The 22,196-nt window shown below is 37.9% G+C and overlaps 1 protein-coding gene across 4 annotated transcripts in view; it reads right to left on the reverse strand.

Annotated features, from left to right (window-relative positions):
- Positions 1-1,353: 1,353 nt before the first annotated feature.
- pacs2 (phosphofurin acidic cluster sorting protein 2) overlaps positions 1,354-22,196 on the reverse strand; it is a 78,798-nt gene continuing 57,955 nt past the window's right edge. Inside the window, exons 5-26 of one of the 4 annotated variants that reach the window (XM_088087368.1) lie at positions 21,802-21,964; positions 21,437-21,510; positions 21,172-21,252; positions 18,354-18,413; positions 18,113-18,267; positions 17,439-17,529; positions 16,878-16,949; positions 16,245-16,369; positions 15,839-15,971; positions 14,824-14,928; positions 14,476-14,582; positions 13,583-13,737; positions 13,199-13,309; positions 12,863-12,971; positions 11,406-11,438; positions 8,768-8,812; positions 7,243-7,285; positions 7,093-7,135; positions 6,802-6,937; positions 5,590-5,810; positions 5,162-5,275; positions 1,354-4,062 (exon numbers count right to left, since the gene is read on the reverse strand). In XM_088087368.1, coding sequence (XP_087943494.1) covers positions 3,944-4,062; positions 5,162-5,275; positions 5,590-5,810; positions 6,802-6,937; positions 7,093-7,135; positions 7,243-7,285; positions 8,768-8,812; positions 11,406-11,438; positions 12,863-12,971; positions 13,199-13,309; positions 13,583-13,737; positions 14,476-14,582; positions 14,824-14,928; positions 15,839-15,971; positions 16,245-16,369; positions 16,878-16,949; positions 17,439-17,529; positions 18,113-18,267; positions 18,354-18,413; positions 21,172-21,252; positions 21,437-21,510; positions 21,802-21,964 — 2,295 coding nt within the window. In that variant the 3' untranslated portion in view covers positions 1,354-3,943. The remainder of the gene's footprint in view (positions 4,063-5,161; positions 5,276-5,589; positions 5,811-6,801; positions 6,938-7,092; positions 7,136-7,242; positions 7,286-8,767; positions 8,813-11,405; positions 11,439-12,862; positions 12,972-13,198; positions 13,310-13,582; positions 13,738-14,475; positions 14,583-14,823; positions 14,929-15,838; positions 15,972-16,244; positions 16,370-16,877; positions 16,950-17,438; positions 17,530-18,112; positions 18,268-18,353; positions 18,414-21,171; positions 21,253-21,436; positions 21,511-21,801; positions 21,965-22,196) is intronic. The other 3 variants (XM_088087369.1, XM_042500101.2, XM_042500102.2) reach the window with 3 other exon arrangements.

Here is a 22,196-nt window from a genome sequence, read left to right on the forward strand (position 1 = left end):
GGTGGGAGGTTTATGTAAACATTGATAGGTACCACTACATGGCACCGGCACTACTTTACTTGTCTTTTCATTAGGAAAAAGTACCTTTTTTAGTACCTGATCTCCTGGGGTTCCAAAAAAAGCCAACCGGGTACTATGAGGTACTAAAAGGTGATGTGAAAACACTGCAGACCACTGATTGGTCACAGAGAAACGTCATTGCGTCATCAATACGCAGCATGCAGGGATACCCTAAATAGTGCAAACGTGCAAACCGCAAAGCAAACCAATGCCCGCCAAGCAGCAAAGCTATTGTAGCTGTCTTATTGTTTTTTTTTCTTTCCTAAAATGCAACTAGAAAGATCACATCACGGTCACTCAAGGAGGTGCAAATGTTCTTCAACCTCAACGTTCCTCACTTTACACCAAAATGTGTCTTGTGTATCTTTACTGTTCTACACAAATGCATTACACAGATTTTTGATCAAAAATTCAGCCCACAGTGCACTGCAATGCATTACTGTATACATCCATCCATCCATTTTCTTCTGCTTATCTAGGGTCGGGTCGTGGATGTACACAGCTACTCCAAATTTTCACTCCAATAATCATGAAAAAAGACAATAGTTTGCTGTTAGGGTAGACGAAGTATATCTGATTTTAGAATTGTGTGTCAAATACTGACTTTTTGACAGTATTTTGAATCATGCAGTCTACAGCAGTTAATGGGGAAATAATATCTTTAAGAATCTTATTTTTTTATCATGGATCAATCAATCTTTGTAAAAAAAAAAACAAAACAAAAAAACATTCTAGATATTTTCCATGTTGTCGAGATGAAATTTGCAAATTCTCAGAATTTTGTTTTGAAAACTGAATTTTTGACCCTGGTTTGAAATCTGCCTGTAAATACATGTCCAGCTGTTATGCTGCCCCCTGGTGGTTGGCTGTATCTTAATGTGAAGTCACCTTTAAATTTTACACTGGTGAGGTAGCTCAACCTGAGAACCAGCTGCCATTTGTGCCTAAACGCAGTGAGTCCAGGTCCCAGGTGGTGCAGGTTCAACATGCTTTTGCCTCCTCGGGTGGGTTAGAAACACATGATTTTAAAGATATTTCAAGGATTAATTACTTTTTTTAGCACGGAAAGTTCTACTATTCTTCTGCCTACTCAAAATTCACAGCCCAGACCCATTGCTGCGTAACAGCTATAATTTTCTCTTTGAAGCTCAGGAAATATTGTTACAACATTATTTTTATTAGTTGTTCATGCTTGTGTTGCTTTCACTGGCCTGAATTTACATCGCTGACTCACCTTTTTATATTTACATGTGGGAAACAGACTAATAACTGACACATGGAAAGACAATAACATTTTAGTGTGTATAGTAGTTTTATTACTCCAAGTTTTGGGATTACAGTGGTAGTCTTTAGGGAACTTTCAGTTTCAACAAGCCTTTCGCTGAGACAACATGAAAAACCAAAACATCTAAAACATTTTCTGCACAGATAAACAGATGTCTGCTCAACATGAATGGGCTGCAGTGTTCTTTTTATCGATTCAAACCCATGTCTGAGAGCTAACGGTCATTTCCCCTCCCTCCAGTGAACATTAGACTGCAAATTCAACGCACTGTATAGAGATATTTTGTTGTTGTCCGACCTGAATCAGCACCATGTTAGCGAGGGACAAATTATCCATGTCGATTCGTCAAAATTAAGCAATTTAGGCACTTATCAAGAAATTGGCAAAGGTTATGATGAAACTGCTACTGAAAGAAAATGTCACAAGCGAAATACTTTTGACAGTCAACGAAAGATTGAGCAAAATCTACTGACTTTTTGAAATGTTAACATCACATACACGTTGTAAGCTAACTTTACAGAATATCAAACTAAAATCTAAAGAGTCACACTGAGCGTAAAATGATAATACACAGCAGCACTGAGAAGACACGGACGCTTCTTTGCATATAAACTATGCAACATCACCACGACTGCTTGTGCTGTTGTTCAGCTCAGAGTATAATGGCAGACACAGGGTCTGTCTATGTGCACGTGTGATCCACGGTCAGTCGTACCTGCAGGTTCCCGGGTAGGTTTCAACACACTAATCTATAATGGACAAACATTTAAAAGTGCTTTACATTAAGGTACCTTCAATACATTCACCTCTACATTAATGAAGTCTTCTATAATACCACACAGGTAATGAGTGAGCTGCAGGTGATGAGTATTCCTTTGGCAAAAGTAATGTTTGCTTTTAGCAAAAGATATGGAGTGTGTCGGGAGTGTGGGGCTCGAGGATGAAGAGTTTTTGATAAAATAAACACACACAAAAAATCAATTGCTTCATAGAGAGGAACCACTCTGTAAAATGTGTTTCATTTTATGAAACAAGCTTTAAGGAATAGTGTGACATTTTGGGAGATAAAAGTATTTGCTTTCTTTGTCAGAAAAAGGTTCACTTTTATTCATTGTTTTATCTACAGACTATCAATTTAAAGTGTTTTTTTGTACCTTTGACCACCAAATTCTAATCACTTAATTTAACGTCAAAGAGGATGTTTGTGTCAAATTTGACTTTTCTCTTGGTGTTCTTTGGATATCGTGTTCACGTGACTGAGACAGATGCAAGGTCACAGTGACCTTGACTTTAGACCACCAAAATCTAATCAGTTCATAGCTGAGACGACACCTTCGCAATCAACGGTGCGGAGGCATTAAAATAAACAAACATATTCTTTTTTCTGTAATCTGTACAAAAGCTGGAGTGTAAAAGATGACAAATTGGGGTTTTTTGGGCGGCTGAGTGCTGGATTATTTCTTTTAAATACCCCACTGTTGTTTTTACGCTCCAGTTTTTCTATGATTTAAACATACAGGATAGCTTAATACATGTTGATTAATGAGCTTTTTGGGTGCTGGTTGGCTGATTTTATTACCTTTTGACAACCGGGTGAGCTGTTTCCAGTCTTTATGCTTGGCTAAGATAACCAGCTGCAAATATTTATTTTAAAGAAAGTAAGGATGGTTTCAGATCTCTCAACTAATTCTCAGAAAGACAGCAAATTTCCCAAAACATCAATATGATCCTTTCAGTCTGTACCACCATTTAAAAAGTGGTTCCTTTTGTGCTATAAATGATTTTCTTCTGTCTCACTTTGGTGCAAAACTCTTCGAACCTGAAGCCAATTTACCAGAAGGAGAAAGTAAAGTAGAGGAGGGGTTACAGAGAGTGAAAATCACGACTACGAGCAGTGTGTCATCTTCTGTCAGTGCCAGGTTATTATTCAGAATCGCATCCATACAGTTTTCAGTTTATTGCACGGGACTTGTTCGTTGAGTGCAGAGAGCCAAAGCTCAGGGGCCGTTTACTTTTCTTCTTCTTCAGCGTTAAGATGATGAATCGACAACAGTCTCTGAAGGTGAGAATCCTAAATTTCTTCGTCACGGTTAGAAAATAACATGAACTCCTTCTTCATTACAAGGCAGCTGCTCTTGTTTTCTTTTTAATATATAATTTTGATTAAATGTGCCGGCCAAGTGATTAAAATCAGCCTTATCAAATTTAAAAAAATAAAAATAAATGATGGCAGGGCGTGAAACCTGTGCACTCGTACAGTATGTTAAAGATTAGAATTAATGTCAAATTATTATTATTTTTTCTCAAAAGTCTATAAAACATCAGCAGGATTTTTTTTTTCTTTTAAAAAGCGGAGTAAAGAAATATTCCCTCGGCAGCTTTGCCTCGAGACGTTTTCACATAAATAGAAAATTAAAAAAAGAACACGCAAAAGATTAAATAACAGGTGAAAGCAGGAGCTTAAATTAAGACAGCAGAATAGAAGAAGTGTGCAGTGGGGGTATGGGGTGTGGGGAGGAAAGGGTTAAAAGCTGTTGGCACATGGGAAAGGGAGGATGGGGGGGGGCTGTCCTCAGTGTTTCAGTCTCTTAGGTGCTGCTAGTACGGGCCTTTAGTGTGTCCAAAGATCCCGATGGGGAAGTGTTTGACATGTGAGGACCACTGAGCCGCCAGCTGGAAAAACTTCACGTCGTTCCACTCGACGCCGTCAATCAGTACTGCAGAGGAGGTAACACAAACATTATTATTATTATTATTATTATGAATAACACATTATTAATATTATATAGTTACACTTTTATTAGTGGAGCTTTCCTGAAACAACCCGGGCAGCAACACTAACTCAGTATTTTTACAATCAAAACTATCAAAATGCACAAATAATGTTTAAGGCTAAAAATAACCAATACCAGATTTTTTTTTTTTAATTCAGTGGTTTGGCTTTGTCCTGAAATTGTATAGTTTTGGATAAATGTTAGTAAGGCCATAAACAAAATCCTGGGCTATGTTATAGATCATGTGTAGTTTTGTTTTTTGGTGTTGTTACAGGGTGCATTGTGTTAAGGGAAGACAGATATTTACTAAAACAAATATTTACTGAACAAAAAACCCCCAAAAACTGAACCACCAGCACAAAAGGAATGAATGAATGTATTACATAGAGCTGTTAATTTGTAGGATAAGAGTTCAAGAACAGCGTTGTCAAGAGAAGTTGGAGAAATGGACAATGTTTACATGTCAACAACAAGATGAGAGACTAAATCACTGAAAAGAGATTAATGATTAATGTTTTTCGGTGAGAAATGGCAATCCAGAACTTTTTGTTTTCTTTTTTGTGGGTATACTGAAGGTCTGTTTGTGTATAATGTGAATATATCCGTATTACAACATTACATCTGTCCAGTTGTATGTGTGTTCGCAAAAGCCTAACGTATTTAAATACATGCTTTCAATTTTAATGTGTCTATCAGGCTATTCATTTTTTAATTTGAACATATAACCATACAAATATATTTCTATATACATCAAAACAAGAAACTATTTGAATTTAAATTAGTGTATTTTCACTATGAATGAAAACGCTCTCTCATTTGTTAAAGTCTGACCAGTCAAGAGGTATTATTTTAGATGTTTTGTTTTTTTGTTTTTTTTTTTCAATTGTGTGAGAATCAGCTATCACTGACGTTTTTGGGGGAGGAGGGAAGCTGCAGACAAAACTGAAGAGAAAAACATGTGTGATTCCTCTGAGGATGTCTGAGCTGTTGACGGGGGGACGGACGTGTCTGTGCAGGGCAGGAGGTCTGTGCACAAACGTACCTCTCAGCATGGTCTGCTGGTGCTTGGCAGTGCAGATGAGCCGGCTGATGCCCTCGATCACTTGACTCTTCGGCTCCACCTCCTTGTCTTTGCTCTTTTTTGGCAGGAACATGACTAGCAGAAGGGCACAACAGAGATGCATGCTGCAAGTAAATTAGGGATTCAGAATCTCCCTGGCCTCTGAGGATTAAATTCGGGTGACATTTGGCCTTTTTGTACAACACTGGAGGTTGGATTGTTACAGATTGTATTTGATCAGATTGCATGAAGTATGAATATAAAATATGATTCTTCTACACTTTTGTCCCTGAAAATTGTGGCTCGGTGACCATGTTCAGATTGCTGAGACTTATTTGGGAAGCAGGTGTCAATTTGAGTTGAAGTTTTCCTGTAAACATGCATCAGACACACAGGAGTGTCCAGCTTACCCTTCTTATTCTTCTCCTTGGTCACCACCGTCATGGACATGGTGGGCTGGGGGCTCGGCTCTGCACCCCCCAGTGGCAGCCGGCTGACCTGCAGCGAGCGGAAATTGCACTTCAGAGTGTTTTTGGAGGAGGAGTCCCGCTTTTCCATGTCTTTCTTCCTCTCTGTTGGAGCCACCCAGTAGTCCACCTGGAGCCCCATCAGCTCCGCCTGACCTACAGAGCTACAGAAAACAGGCGGACGTAAGAGGAACACATTTCTTTTTCTAAACAGAAAAACTCGCACAGTTAAGTTCAAGAAGCTAAATCTGAAAATATAAGAAGGACATATGATTCAGAGTCATGTTCCCATTGTCATATTTAAGACCTGGATCAACGTCAGTTTTCTTGTGCCGCATTCAGAGGCCTTTCACTGACATTTAACCCTCTGAAACCTTAGAAAATGGATTTAATTTTATTTTAAAAACACAGGCAAAAACCATAATGAGCAACTTGGCAAAAATGTCCCACAAGCTGCAAAACAGTTAATGGTGGCAAGGAAATTCACAGAAAATTAGCTGGGGGAGATAATTATCACTTATATCTAATGTATGTTACAGAAAAAATAAAATAAAAATGTTTTAGCACTTTCTTGGGGTCATTTTCTTGTTTTTTTTTTTTTTTTACATTTTTGGCTTATTTTCCATTCATTTTCTTCAGTGATGCACAATAAAGATTATTTCAACCGATACCAATAAACCGATAATTTCCATCTTCTCGTGGCTGATAAGATACCGATAACCGTTAATTTCTTTTTATTTGTTTTTCATTACCTGAGGGTATGAAAGGTTGAGGTGTGGGGAGTACAGATGAATTTAATTTGTGCTTTTTCATAAAAAAAAAACAAATTTCAGACAAAAAGCTGAGAAAAATCGCATTTTTGTAAACTCTGTATGAAACCACATATATACCTATAATACTTCAGTGCTTACCTGCAATGCTTGTATAAGAATAAAATGACTGATGTAAAAATCAATCTTAAATTTGGTTAAAAAAAATCATAAAAGGGTTATAAAAAAAACAAAAAAACATTAATTTCACATTTGTAACACCTGTACTACACCCTATTATTAATTATTTATTTTTGAAATCTATAAAAATAAATAAATAATTTAATTTAAATCTACAGATGTTGCATTTTGCTGAAAAGGCTCTCCACTGAGTATGGCATCATACCTGTAGGCACAGAAGCTGGTGGTGACGGAGGGAGAGGATGGAGGTGTGGGCGACGCCTCTTTGAGTGCAGGTGATACTTGAGGAGGGGTGGAGGAGAGCAACGAGGAGCCCAGAGGAGCTGCGTCATCAGAGTCTCCTGAGGGAGAAAACAATCATTTATCCCCCCCCCCAAAAATGCTTTGGTGGAGCGATGAGGCGCTTTTGTTTGGAGCTCGGCTGCAGGTTAACATGCAAACTGTGCAGAAATTATAAATACTTCTTCACATGTATCTTTTTAAATGTCAAACTTGCCTGATGCTGCAGATGTTTGCTCCACAAGGCCAACTTTCACCATCTGCAGAATTTAACACATAGGGGAACAGAGTCAAACATGAGCTATAACAAAATCAACATTCAGTGAATATTTAGGGAAAAACAGGAAATAATAAGGAGGTTACTTACCCCGATGAAAGGGATAAATTTCTGACACGAGTCCTCATCAGGGCTGTGGAGGGGCAGCAAAAGGCAAAAGAGAGTTCAGGTGAGAAAGAGGCAAGAAAATAATCAATGTGTCATAGAAAATAAGGAAAGAAATTATGTACAAATGAAGAAACTAATTGATTCAAAAACAGCTGACTCCTACAAGCATCCTTACTGTTTGTGTATAAAAAGAAACCTATTTAAAGGTCCAGTGTGTAGGATTTAGGGGGATATATTGATGAAATGGAATATAATATAATAACTGTGTTTTCTTTAGTGTTCAAATTGTTGTGTTTTTGTTACTTTGGAATGAGTTATTAATATCCACATCGGGAGCTGGTCCTCGTCTACTGAGTTCGCCATATTGCACCGCCGTGTTTCTACAGCAGCCCAGAAAGAACAAACTAAAAACTGGCTCATGATACCATTCACATTTTCGCATCGGCCACCTTAGTTAGCAGCCCTTTTGCAATGAACAATGATGTAAAAAAGAAGATTTTGTAACATTAAAAAGCTTTATTCAGTGTGATATTTTCAGTTGACCATTAAAATCACGTTTCAACTCAACGCATTGCTGGACTGGACACAAATTCCTTTCAAAAAGTCACAGTTACGAGCCTTTTTGAACCTCTTAACGGCTATTTAATTGATAGTAACCGGGTGCTGGGCAAGTGGCTCATCTGTACTGAGCCAAAAAGCATCGAAGAAAAAGTGATCTGTAACATGAAACTGCTTTATTGAATGTTTTAGCTGGTTTCAATCACCTGGTCTGTGTGTTTTTGAGAGGAATAGACATTTAGGGATATTTCGGCTCTCTGTAAAAATCCTAAACAATGACGGAGTCATGTCAAGGATTTCTTACTTAGAAAGCGGGAGAAGTTTCAGCTGGCTGTAATGTGCAATCCTCACCACTAGATGCCACTAAATCCCACACACTGCTCCTTTAAAGAAATCTACAGTTAGTAACTTTGAGATCTAGTAATTAGTGACTTTTACGTCATTTTTTGATGATTTCTAATGTCTCACATTTGGAAATACTGCATAGAAAGTTTGCAGAGAAACAGAATCAACAGAGCATGCTGCTGCTGGATTTTAAACCTCCACTAAAACAGATTCAGTTCCCACCTGCAGGCCGCATTATTATAGAAGCAGAGAGCAAAACATGCAAGCTATTCCAGACCTCCAACAAAGAAAGCCATCCACTTATTGCAGACACAGACTGGATCTACCAAACCAAAGTCAGAGGGCATTCAGGGGGGAAAGCAAGTCCATCGGGGGAACGGCTAAACTACCGAATCATGAAAGAAGTGGATGAGAAGGAAGAGCATCAACCTAAATCCACAGTCTCTGGTTCCATGCACTACCTGTGAGTGGTAGTGCATCGCTACACTTACAAGCCTTCCACGAACTATTTTCCTGGCGATGACCAGAAAAATAGCCTGAACGGTTCTACTTCTACGTTTTGTTTCTAAATGCATTTGATGATGTGAAAGGTTGTTGCTCTTGCCTTGAAGAAACCTGCCATCGCCCCCCCAGGGAAGAAACAGAGAGACTACAGAGGAGGGGAGAGAGAGAGAGAGAGGACAGTCTACAGTAGGTCACAGTTTGCACATCAAGGCCACGTTTTGTTTTTCCCAACACAACACATCTCTGCTGTAATCACTGTCAGAGCAGCCAGAGAGAGAGCGCCAGATGTCTGCCTGGTATGTGAGTGGTTTATGTTCATCTGGCATCTTGTAGCGATGGATTATGACAGAACACACGACTTCTGTCTGACGGGTTTGATCCAGATATATTAGCTCAAATGTGTGTTGTTATCAGTTAAAAGATGCACATGCATGTCAATCCACGTAGATGGACGTAAAACTATGGACATAACGCATGCACATTTCAGATAAAGGTCAAATATAGTTCTGCATCTATATCTGTAAAAAATTATATTGCAGTAAATAATTTGATAATGTTACCACTGTCTTGTACATTTGTATGTTTAATAAAAGGGGAATTAAAAGTATTTTTTTGTTTTTTATTCCTGCTGTAATAGTGTTTTGTTTTGTTTTTCATTCATACCATTTTACATTTTTGATTTACTTTTACTAATTTACTGGCACTTTTTTTTTTTTAACTTTACAAGGGCACTTTGTTTTTTGATGTTATATCAATAAAGTTATTAAGTAATGTTATTGTTTTTGTCACAGACAACTATCAATTTATTCCATTTATACATCCTTTTTTTAAAAATTAAAATAATTGAATAGCCTGAAGACACATTAAAAATAATTCATTTGTTTTCATTATTATTGTAAGCAGAAGGTCTTTTGAGGGGGGTGCCACTTTTTAGCAAGATTACTAAAATTCAAGTGTGCGATGTTATCGGTTAAAAGATGCACATGCATATCAATCCATGTAGATGGACATGAAACTATGGACATAACACATGCACATTTCAGATTAATGTCAAATCTTGTTCTGTGTCTTAAAAAATATATAGATTGTAGAATGTCTGATAATGTTACCACTATCTTGCCCATTTACAGACGAGCACAATATCTTTCTTTAAAGTTATTTTTTTATTATTGCTGTAACCATGTTTTGCTTTGCTTTGTTTTTCTTTAATACCAGTTTATCTTTTACGGTTTGGATTTTATTTATTTTATTAATTTACTGGCAGTTTTTTAGTTTGCAAGGGCACTTTGTTTTTGATGTTATATCAATAAAGTTACTACTATTCATTTTTATTTACATTTTTTAAATGTAACATCATGAAAATATTGTAAATATTGCCATTTATACATCTCCATGCCAAGTTTTTTTTCTACACTCTTAATTATTTATTTATGTATGTATTTATTTATTTTTATTTTTTATTCTAAGCATTAGGTCTTTTAAGAAGGGGATGTCACCTTTCTTTTTGCAAAATGACTAAAATGCATCCCCCTTATTGGTGCCACTATGACCTGAAGCACTAAGCATCTTTTGAGCAAACATACCCACTCAAATCTTTACTGAGGGTGCAGAAAATATAATATTTAATATGGCACTGAGTCACTAAATCATAACGCAGGTTGGACATTACAGCTGAAATATATGGAGCATGAACACGACGGATCACATAGGCGTGGCAGAGTGGGTTTATTACCTGCTGCCAAAAACTAGACTCTGCTACACTGACTATAAAATATACTTATATCCTTCTGTTTTAGGACTTGTCATGAAAACATAAAAGTGAATTTAAAATGTTTAAAGATATTAATATCATTTTAAAACTGCCTCTCTAGTTCTAAGGACATAACAGTCGATCACTCGACTACACTGACATAAACATGCAACTTAAATGTTGATCCTGGTGTTTGTGGTTTGAAATTAAATCACACAAAAATGTATTGATCCCACTTTGATGTGGTCGTGTCACTTTTTCCTAGATTTAACTGGACAAATAACAGACAGACATGGATGGCCAGAAGCACGAAGAGATCATGGAGAGGAAACAGCGAGGAGGAAAAAAACAGGAGATAAAGCTCCAGAGGAGGAAACACAGAGCAGATTTTTGGTCTCTTGCCACTTTATCAGCATATTTTACCCTCTGATATCTTATCAGAGAGAAGTCTGAATTATTACTGTTGAGCTTGATTGATGTTAGAAATAACAACCTTCGCGTGAAGAATTTAAGTTGCAACATTTAGAAAACATGCAACAGATTTCTGCATGATGCACTTAAATTTCTCAAATGTTTTTTTGGAAAACAGCTTATTTGCTGTTTTCCAACAGTACCAATTAACCTTCGACTAATAGGACAAAGCTAAATTGTCCCGATAAGACACATCTCTTGTGTCTAGGCTGATAAAAAAAAAAGAAAAAGAAATTACTTCTAAATAAAAACTTGGTGCAGCTTTAATTAGTTCAAGAAATCTCACCCTGTGTCTGTGTGCTGGTGCTGTTTACAACTGTGAGCTGTGGCCTGGATAGCAGATCTTATCTGACAAGTTTATGGCTCAAGCTGTTAATAGAAAAAAACATTTTAGGAAGCTGTTAAAGTGGCAAGCTCCAGTAAAGGCTGAGAGGGTTCAAGGGGAAATGGCTCCAACACACAGAAAGCGCATGAATCACCAGGCTACGTGAGAAACAAACTCAATCGACCACAATACCTTACTGCAAAATCAAAATGAAAGCTCTTTTTCCTTCAAAGAAAGAAAAGAAAAAATACAACAAAAAGATATAAAAACATGTTATTCACACACACAAAGTGATGGAAAGACAGTGATGTTTAGAAGACAGAAACCGAAACTCCAACGCAAACACACAAACTTCACAACATTAGTGGAACTTTTACCTTCATTTCGGTTTTCAAAAGGAGGTTGAACACATTTGAATGAAAAACATGTACAAACATTGGAATCTACATAGGCCTACTAATCCAGATTAGTAGATTATTCATAATCTTTTTTTACACTGAATAAATTGTGAATAAATAAACTTTTTTTTGGCTGAGTCCACCTGCTGGTTATCTTTGGATATAATAATAATAATTAAAAAAACTTAATTTGTATAGCATCTTTCATACAAGAAATGCAGCCCAAAGTGCTTTACAAGAAAGAAATGAAATGTACCAGGTGCTTCACATCAAAACAAATAATAAAACCTGCATGTAAAAAGAAAATAAAATCAGAATACAATATATAGAATGCATCTTCAAATGGATAAAATCCACTGGATAATACTAGTAAAAGAAAGATAAAAAAGATAAGTGGTGAGTAAGTGATGTAGTGCATAGAATGCATAACATAAAATGGAAAATAAAATTAATAAAATGATATTATTAATAAAATAAGCATAAAAACAGAGTATATAAAATGCATAAAATTAGGGAAAATACAACATCTTAAAGATGTGCAGCAGTACACAAGCAAAGCAAGCTGTGTACCTCAAAAAAGAGAGACAGCAGGGGCTCTTCTAGTGTCCCTAAAACGCCGATGCTCATGGAAGGGAATACTTTTTTAAAAAAAAAAAAAAGGAGGAATTTATAACCAAAAAGATATGCTATAAAAGATCCAGGGCCAGGCACTCAGGATGGTTTGAAAAACATAAAAGGCCTTTTATTCACAGGGCTAAAAACTTCTTCTAGCTTTTATGCTTTTTTAAATGAACCTGAGCTTGGCCCTGGATCTTTTATACCATATTTTTGTTTGGTTAATCAGCTGCTGGCTATCTTAGCTAACAAACACATTTAATAGTAGTGTCAGTCTTCTCATCTAACTTAAAAAGAAAGCAGTCTTTTCCCCCAAATGTCCTATTTTGCTTATCTCAATGTTAATCTTTTAATTTGTTATTGTGAAAATCCTGCTGAATAATTTATAATTTATCTATTTTTATAGATTTTGTCTGCTTGTAATTTTGTTTACATTTTTAAGTAATGCCAAATGTTTGAAATGGCTATTTTTTGAAAAGCTGATGTTCAACCCCATTTTGAAAATCTGGTGAAAGCTCTGCATTAGAAGCATTTGTTAGAAGAAAGCCCTCACAAAAACACATTTAAATTCCCATTTCAGTACGGCTCAGTGTGAGATCTTCACAGATTTGGGTGAAACTGAGGATGGAAACATACCTCTTCTGTTTGTAGGTGAGCATGGCCTCTGCGATGGGAAGCTGGTGAGCTCCGTTAGCTCCCACCATGTACTGAGTCACCCTCGACACCACGTCTGGGCTCTCCTGGGCTGCACAGGACACAACGAGAAACACATTCATCTACTACACACTGTATGTCTGCGTGTATAGTCAGAAACTTTAAACTAAATGTTTATATTTATTTAATCTCAAATCTTAAGTCTGTGACTTAGAGCTCAAAATAACCAGCTTTCCTGGTTGCAGATGCTCTTTTGAGACTTCTATAAAATTGCAAAAATATAAGTTATTTAAAAGTCAGTCAGACAGAAGAGCCCACCAACAACCGGAGCCTCAGGTTTGTGAAACAGCTCCCTCCAAGCAGCATCTTGGAACAAACTGTTGTAACGATAGTCAATAGTGCCGAGATATTTGGAGACAGGATGTGCACCTAAAACAAAGAAAAACTGTCAAAAATCAGGCAAAAAACAGCTTCAAAGTCCAGTGTTAGGACATTAAGTTTGATTTTTGTGAGACGCTAATACCACTAAACAGGCTACCAGAATATTCACCATTATCATTAATACACATTAATACACATTAAAACATTAATAACTTATTAGAACATCATATTTCTGCAAGATTTTAATTTGAGGCTAATATATTAATGTTTGAAGAAATAACGCACCTAAAAAGGTTGAAAATAAAACAAAAACTAACTTACCGAGAGGGATGATGAGGAACCTCATGTAGCCGAGCCAGTCAGGGGTCTTATGGGAAAGGTGGTCCACAAAAAGCCGGAGAACAGCACTGAGGTAATGCTGCGCTCCGGCCACAGCGATCTTTATGGGAATGGGCGTCTGGGAGTTACAGTTGCAACTAGGAAAGAGAGTAAATAGACGAATTACAGTTTGACAATAAATATTTGTGTTGTAGTATTTGAGATCGGTCTCGGTTTCGAGACAACTTTTAGAGAGTCTAAGTCTCGTCTCAGAATCGAACAAATTTCGGCTTTTTAATCAAGACCACACCGGATTTATTTGTTAACTTAATTACTGTGATTGGATGTAAATTTCCTTCCTCAAAACCATCCAAATATTGCTTTGTTTGTTTACAAACCAGAGGAAAATTGTTCACCTCTCTCTCTCACTCTCGCTCTCCGTATATGTGTGTGTGTGTGTGTGTGTGTGTGTTTATATGTATATAGATCGATAGATAGATAGATAGATAGATAGATAGAGATATATGTATATATAGATAGATAGATAGATAAGATATATATATAGATATAGATATACATAGATAGATAGATAGATAGAGATATATGTATATATAGATAGATAGATAGATAGATATAGATATAGATAGATAGATATAGTGTTGGTCTTGACGCGGTCTTGGCACACTCTCAGTCTCAGTTATTGTGGTCTTGACTGCACTTGTAAATACCGCTTTATCTAGGCAGAGAAATGGGACTTCTCACTGGAAAACGTACTTACTTACTTAAAATGTTGACATCAATCACAGTTATTTTTTAAAACTCTGTAGCTATGTGCTTTAAAGTGTGACACAGTGACTATATGAAGGAAACAAAGACGGAGCGAGAGGCCGACTTACAATCTCTGTATGCGGGAGACGATGGTGTTGAATGCAGCTTGGATGTCGGCCGTGGTGCAGGTGCAGACCACCGGTAGATGGTGGTTTTGCAGCATATCTGAAAGATACTGAGAGCAGAGGAGAACAAGAAACAAATCGTCAAAAAAACTAAAACTGAAAGTGTATGACTTCATTATGAAAAGCATTTCATAAATATATTAGTTAAATTATTTATGACATAAATTCCTAATAACTAATGCTTTCTAAACTGCTTCAGAGTCAGTGTAACTTTTTAGAAATATTCTTAAAGACGGGTCTTATAATGTGATATAGTGTTACATAAATAGCCATTGAGCTGGTCTCTCTCACCTGGCCCTGCCAGTCTGACGTGTTGATGAGGATGATGCTGTCGGGGAGGTGGTTATCAGACACCAGGATGTGGTTTAGTTGGTCGTACACCGTCTTTCTCGGGATCTATGCAGGTAAAAGAAGAAACCATTGTGTCAAAATAAAGACCCGTATTTTTTTAAAACATTACATTTTAAAACATGTTGCATGATGCCTCTCAGCCATTACACAACATGTTGACCAGGCTGAAAAGTTCCTTTGGCCACAGACTGATCCAAAGGAGCGATACAGGAGATCATTTCCGCCTGGCCCTGTTTATTCATTTTTTTCATCTGTTTTTATTGTTTTTAATCTGTTTTTATTGTTTTTAATCTTTTATCGTTGTGTTGTAATGTCTGTTGTCGTATTTTAATTGTTGTCGTATCTTAACGTTGTATTTTAATGTATTGGCCCATGTGATGACTTAATTTCCCTTTGGGGATTAATAAAGTAAACAAAAAAAAAATGTCCTGTGTTGTAGTTTGGTAATAATCTTTAAACCCTTTGAAACCTTAGCAAAATGGCTGGATTTCTTTTAAAATCATGAAAAGAAGACAATGAGCAACTTAACAGAAAAAGAATGAATAATAAGCAAAAGATCAGAAAAAGGTTTTTTTTGTTGTTTTTTTTTAAAAAGCAGAAGAAAAAAAACACATACATACATACATATATATGTATATGTGTGTGTATGTAACCTGATTTAAAATGTATAATTATATAATTGTAACACTGGTAGGTATTATTTTACTGATATTTTTCCTAGTTATCTGATCGTTTTCTCATGATTCTCTCTCTTTTTTTAAAGGTAATTTTCATGTGAATTTCTTATCACCTCTTACTATTTTTTTTGCATTTTGCAGGATATTTCATGACAAGTTTCTGATCTCCTTTTTTCCATTTTTTTGAAAGAAAAAAATCCACTTTGGTCATGTTTCAAAGATTTATATGCTTGTGATATCTGAAACTTTCTGATTGTTCTGCAGTTCTCTCCTCCTACCTGTAGGTGGCAGCGAGTGTCCAGGGAGCGCTCGTTGTCCAGGCTGTTGGCCCTCTCGTTCTGCGGCCTGCTGGGCTGGCGCTCCTTCAGCGACGTGCTCCTGCCTCGCCTCCCTGCCAACTTCGGTTCCTGCCTGAAAAACAGCAGAGGAAGAGAGCTGGAGGACTGAAGCCTCACAGGCAGAGGCAGTGATGTAATGGTCCCCAATGGGAAGTGCTATCCCTAAACAGTGGGTGGAAGATACACAACCACCAATATTAATTAAAACTGAAAACTTAGTCACTTTTTTCCCCTTTTTAAAGACACTTTTGATACATTTGTCATCTTGTTTTCTTCCACTATAAGAATTTACGTCAGCTTTAAATTTCTCCCTGCAGACGTATATGGATTATTGCTGTTTTTCTACCTGTTGGAGGAAATTATAAGCGACTCTGTCTTGGTCATTTTGCCACTCGGTGGCAGTCTCTCTAAAAATGTGTCCATGTTGTCCATCTCCAGCTCCGTGGTCGGAGTCACCGCCTCCGGCTGCTCCTGCGGGAAAACACAAAGAGAGAAAAACGCCAGCAGGGGTTCAGAGTTTCGAGCTGACAGACGTGTTTTTCTTCTCAAAACAACACTTTTTCACTCCAGAAATGTTTTGACTGGACCGTCTCAGAGGATTTTAGATGCGATGATTTATTCTAACTGCGTCTGGGAGTTTGTGACTGCAAACTTAACCACTGAAAGCTTCAGTGTCTCTTCTTCTGTATCTGACATGACTGTTGGAATACAGCTGAATAATTTTTATAGTCACATATAGATCCTCAACTTACAATGTCTGCATTTTTTAAAAGCCAAGATGCACCAATTTTCAGGTTTTTCTTCAAAATATTGACTTACAATAACAAGTCAAGTGGTTTCGAGCAGTCACACGAAGACCCTGACCTAACAAACTAGTAATTTCTCAATTTTTAGAACCTGTTTTAATCTTTTTCCTTAAAGTACTGACTTAAAATAAAAAATCTATTGATTTCGGACAGCTTGAAGAGTTGATACTCACAAAGGAGACATTGTCAGACACACCGTCATCTGGAAATTTGGCCCCGCCGCACTTGGTTTTATCTGGGTCAATCTGGAGTGAGATGGTGAGAAGAATAATAAACTCAAGATATTTCGTTTCACAGAAAAGTAAAGCATTGTTTCGTTCAGCGTCTCGTGATGGATTCCCGGTTCAACAGACGACCTACAGTTTCAAAAACAAAACCAGTTACAACCTGCCGACTGTTGGGAAAATCGGATTTTTAAGTCTTCTGCCCTTTCAGTAAAAGATGCCCGTGAGCAGGATAATTGACGCCTTTCTGCTCTGGTGCATTTGCTCATCGGCTTTCAGTGCAGTTCACTGGTTTCACTGGTCAGCCTCCAGCTGTTTCACCGTGTTGATGGTAACCCAGTTTGTTTAAGTAAATGTAGGAAGCAGGTCTGAAGCATGTGATCAGGGACATGAAGAAGTACAAAAAGGCTGAATGTGTAAAATAAGCACAATAAATCCCTGCTGAAGTTATTTTAGACTGTTTAACAGGTTGTGTTAATCGCCGTGCTGGTGCAGCGACGGCGGTCTCACCGGGCTCGGAGGCTCCCGGTGGCTCCGGCTGCTGTGGATGCTGCCGATCTCAGTTTGAGAGCTGGAGAGGGAGAGACCCTCGAAATATGGCCTGAAACACAAGAAACAATCTGCCTTTAAACACGACTATTGACTGATTTTGACTGATATGGCAGTTACATGTGCGGTCAGTGAGGGCATCCTAAAGTCTTCCATTATCAGTTTATGGCTTTATGCTATGTGGGTGTGACACTAGAGCAGCATTTTTTAAGAAAAGTTTTTTTTGTCACCTTGCGTTGTTAATTAAAGCTGTTAAGTTACATTTTCTGTGAGAGAACTATATAAAGTTTGTGAAAATTACTCAAGACATCACTGCCTTGGCACTAAAGGTTGCATATTTCAGAAAGTCTGCATTAGAAATGAGTGTATGCATGCAAACGTGGAATGTAAATGAATACATGAGTTATTGTGTAATTATGTATATTATTATGTTATATATAGAGGTCAAAGGAAAAAGTGCATATTTTTGATTGGGGGTGAACTGTCCCTTTAAATTTGACTACTTTTAGGAATTTCAGTTATCGTGGATCTTTCGTGAGGCATTTTAACTTTATCATCATCATTATTTGGCCTGAGACACCTGATTTATGTCATGTGTTTCACAAATACACACATTACAGCTGAGAAACACTGACTTGAGTTTAGGTTTTGGTGTGCTGAGGACGCTGTCGTCATCGTCGAGCTCCGGGCCGCTGTCACTCGGGTTCTCAAACTCTACGCTGTCCAGGTCCAGGTCTTCCTCCTCCACCTCAGGCGGCGGCTCTGCAGGATCCTGCTCTGAGTCCAGCACCTGCAGACACACAAGTCACACCTGTAGCAGCTCCGCAGTAAAGCCACAAGAGTTAAAAGTTAAACTCCAGAGACAGAAACACTCACCTCGTCTGAAACTCTGAAGCGCTTCAGAAGAGCCACAACTCGCTGCTTAAAGTTCTGCTGCTAAAACACAGAAGAACAGACACACAACCACAAGTCAGTCTGTGACCTAGTTATGATTAACTACAACGCTCTCAGCAATCCAATACACAGCAAACAGCTACAGCCGCTCAGCTCCTCCATTTGAGTCATTTTACCGGCAGTAGATGCATTTGCAGTGTTGGCTGGGTATCGATTTCGCTGCGTGCGCTCATGTAAATCAATAATCAAGTAACATCATGCTTCATCTGCTTTCTGGGGCTCTCATCTCTGGCTTCTGCTCACTGAGCTCATAAAACTGTATCGCCCAGGAGCAAAAACACATTCGAACTGTCTCATTAAACCCCACTGAAAGGTGTTTAATGTTAACTATGTGCAAATTAATCACCTGCAATATGAACAAAACCAGGTGTAATAATTGGAAATAAGTTGTTTCTGTTTTAGAAGCACATTCAACTGCAGGCACTGAATAAATACTGCATGCTTCCCCTATAAACAAATGCAAATATTTCCAAAGTCTCACCACAGAGAACAGACTGTCTGCTGACCGCTAAGTTAATAAGATGAAGGTCAAAATAGTCCTGTTCCTCGTCACAGTTACTACTTTAAAATGAATCCGCAGAGCTGCCGTAAAAGACTGATTTTTCCCTCGTAACTGTCCAATAAAGGTCAAAATACCAAGCTGTCACTGTTCATTTTAAAATACACTTTTTATATTTCACGGCTGGATTGAACCCTTTGAAACCAGGATGAACATCAGTTTTCGTGTACTGCGTTCAGAAACTTTTCACATGAATTTAAACTGTGTGCAAACTGAAAAAAAGGCAATCAGCAACTTGAAATGTCTCACACACTGGAAAAAAAATCTGTAAAAAGTGACAAAAAATGACCTGAAAATGAGCTTAAACAGAGAGATAATCAATTGAAAATTATTAAGTAACTCAATTATTAAATAAATAATTGATCATTGATTCAGGTAATTTTTTTGTATTTTTTTATGATTTTCTTGCTATATTTGGGTTCATTTCTTCTTAGGTTGCTCAATGCCTTCATTCCATTTTTTTATTTTTTATTTTTATTTTTTAAATCAAGTCAAATTGCTTGGGTTTCAAAGGGTTAAATCAAGTATTGAACCACAACAAACTTGAAAGTGTTGGGATGAAAGTCACATTCTTGAGAAATGCACTTATTTGCTTCTTGCTGACAGTTACATGTGAAGATCGATATCACTCTCATGTCCGTGTATTAGCTCAGTTCAGCATGAAGGCATGAAACAGAAAATGTGGTTCACTCCACAACAAAATTCACCGACCAGCAATGCAACAGCTCACTAATAAACACGTTTACGTCGTCACTGTGAGGAAACCAGCAAGACGCAAATAAGTAATTGTACCTGGCCAAGAAATAGCCCATAACCCCACTTTACTGTAAGGGTGTCAAAAGTACTGATACTTCAATCATTTTTCGATACCACACTTTTCAAACGATGCAATCTGCTAATTGCACATTTAGTAGTATTTAAAGTGCAGAAGCTATAAAAAACCCTACAATGACCACCTTGCGGTTGTATGCCTCCAGTGAAGTCGCAGTTCACATCCAGACTCATATGTAGCCATAACACATCCAAATATTGATGTTACTACAAAGAAGCTTAAATTCTGAGACATGGATACTACAATCAGCACAGTTTTAGGATTCGTGTCACCAATTCAGTGTCTGACCAAACGCCTCTCCTCCTGTTTCTGAGATAAGATGTTGAATTATCGTCAGAAAATTGAACATTATGATGTAACAGTGAAGTTGACCTTTTTGATGTAAAATGCCATCACTTCATCATTTTTATCCTATTAGACATTTGTGGGGAATTTTGTCAGAAATAACATGAGTTTTTGAGTTACGGCCAAAAAAAACATGTTTTTGGAGGTCATAGTGACTGCTGACTATCAAATTCAAATCCGTTTATCGTTGAGTCAAACTGGACGTTTGTGCCAAATTTGAGGAAACTCTTAACCTATTTTTCATGTTATGTTTTATATGATATTATGTTCACAGAATGAAACATATGGGATCACCGTGACCTTGACCTTTGACCACCAAATTCTAATCAGTTAATGCTTAAGTTCAAGCCTACATTTGTGCCAAATTTTTGTTAAATCCTCCAAGATGTTCTTAACATGCTGTGTTTATGAGAATGAGACAGGTACAGTTTCACAGTGACCGTTGACCCCCAAATTCTAATCGGTTTATCGTTGAATCCAAGTCTACATTTGTGCCAAATTTGAGGAAAGTCAAGCTGTTGTTAAGATATTACGTTCACGAGATTGAGACAGACAGGGTCACCATGACCGTCACCATTGACCTTCGACCACCAGATTCTAATCGGTTCATCTCACGAAAATGAGACAGATGCAAGATCACAGTGACCTTTGACCAACAAAATCGAGTTCAGCTTATTGTTGTATCCAAGTGGACGTTTGTCAAATTTGACGAAAACGGACAGCAGAGGCAGAAAAATCTTATTTTATGTGGCTGGGACTTATTTTTTCTTTTTGCTGCGGTATCAAAAAAGCTATAAAGTATCACTTTCTTTTATAAACGGCTATTGTATGAAAGGTTAAAATTCTGGTATCGTGACAACCCTTGTTTACTGCCATTAAACCAGAGGTCACTGTGTGGGTCCCCTGCACAGACACGGCCTTGTTTGTTTCGCTGTAGGTGGACATGCTCAATCTAAACACTTCCATGTATTGTTTTTTGTACTTTAGTTGGTCTCGTCTCTTACTCTGGTGATGGAGGGCGTCCTCACAATCAACCTCCTCTGCTTCTTTGACTTCCTCACATCGTACTCGTCATCCTCGAGATCCTGGAAACAAAGAAGACGAGTTAAAATAAAGCGTCACATCCCCAATGAAAGGATGATGCATTATTTACGCTTGTATGTCTTGATGTTTTTCTTTGCGGTGCAAGTACAGATGACGAGAATGATGTAAACCGATTTTGTGACCCTTAACAGTCTGCCGGCCTCAGTGACCCTCAGGTGGACTCACCTGTCCCTGCACGGCGTCGTCGCTGGCCTCCTGCTCTGAGGAGAAGCTCTCGTACTCCTCCTCTGAGTAGTTATCTAAAGCAGAGAACAAGCAGTGAGATTAAAGGCTGGAGCGAAGAGAGGCCTCATACATATTTCAGCGACCTTTTTAAATTCGGCATGCAGCCAGGCTCTAAATATACATGATGTACAGTACACACAGATCTGTATGCTACCTGAGTTTTATCGCTTTCTGCACGATTAAAAAAACACCCCGAACCCTGTGAGCCATGCTCCGTTTAAAACATCCAGTTTATTCTGTGATTACAATCGCTCGGTTGCTGCATTAACCTCCAAACGCCGGGGGTAATGGGGGGCAAAGTTTACCGGAGCATTTGATCTTCTGTCCTCCCTGCAGAGCTGCGTCCTCGTGATCGATTGGCTGACTGGACAGAGAGAAGATCCAGATCTCGGCCACCTTCCCCAGCATGTCTTTCTGGTTGCTGCAGAGAGGGAGAACCTGGCCTCCTTCTGTCGGGTGCTGCATCACCTGAGAGAAAGCAGAGCAGAGGCAAAGCGTGAAGGAGGAGAGGAACTGAGAGAGGAATCTGTCACTTCAGTCAGACTGAGAGATCTGAGCTCGATTATCAGGACTTTTGATTCTTCATATCCCCAAATATTATCCCATACAAGAAATGTCCACCATACAGACACAGAAACTGCTAGAAAAATGTATGATGATTTTTTACGACTTTTTTTAAATTCAGAATTGCAGAGATATA

The sequence above is a fragment of the Plectropomus leopardus genome, chromosome 14 (genome assembly GCF_026936395.1).
Source record: "Plectropomus leopardus strain MGB_pleo_1.0 chromosome 14, ASM2693639v1, whole genome shotgun sequence".
Classification (NCBI taxonomy): Eukaryota; Metazoa; Chordata; class Actinopteri; order Perciformes; family Serranidae; genus Plectropomus; species Plectropomus leopardus.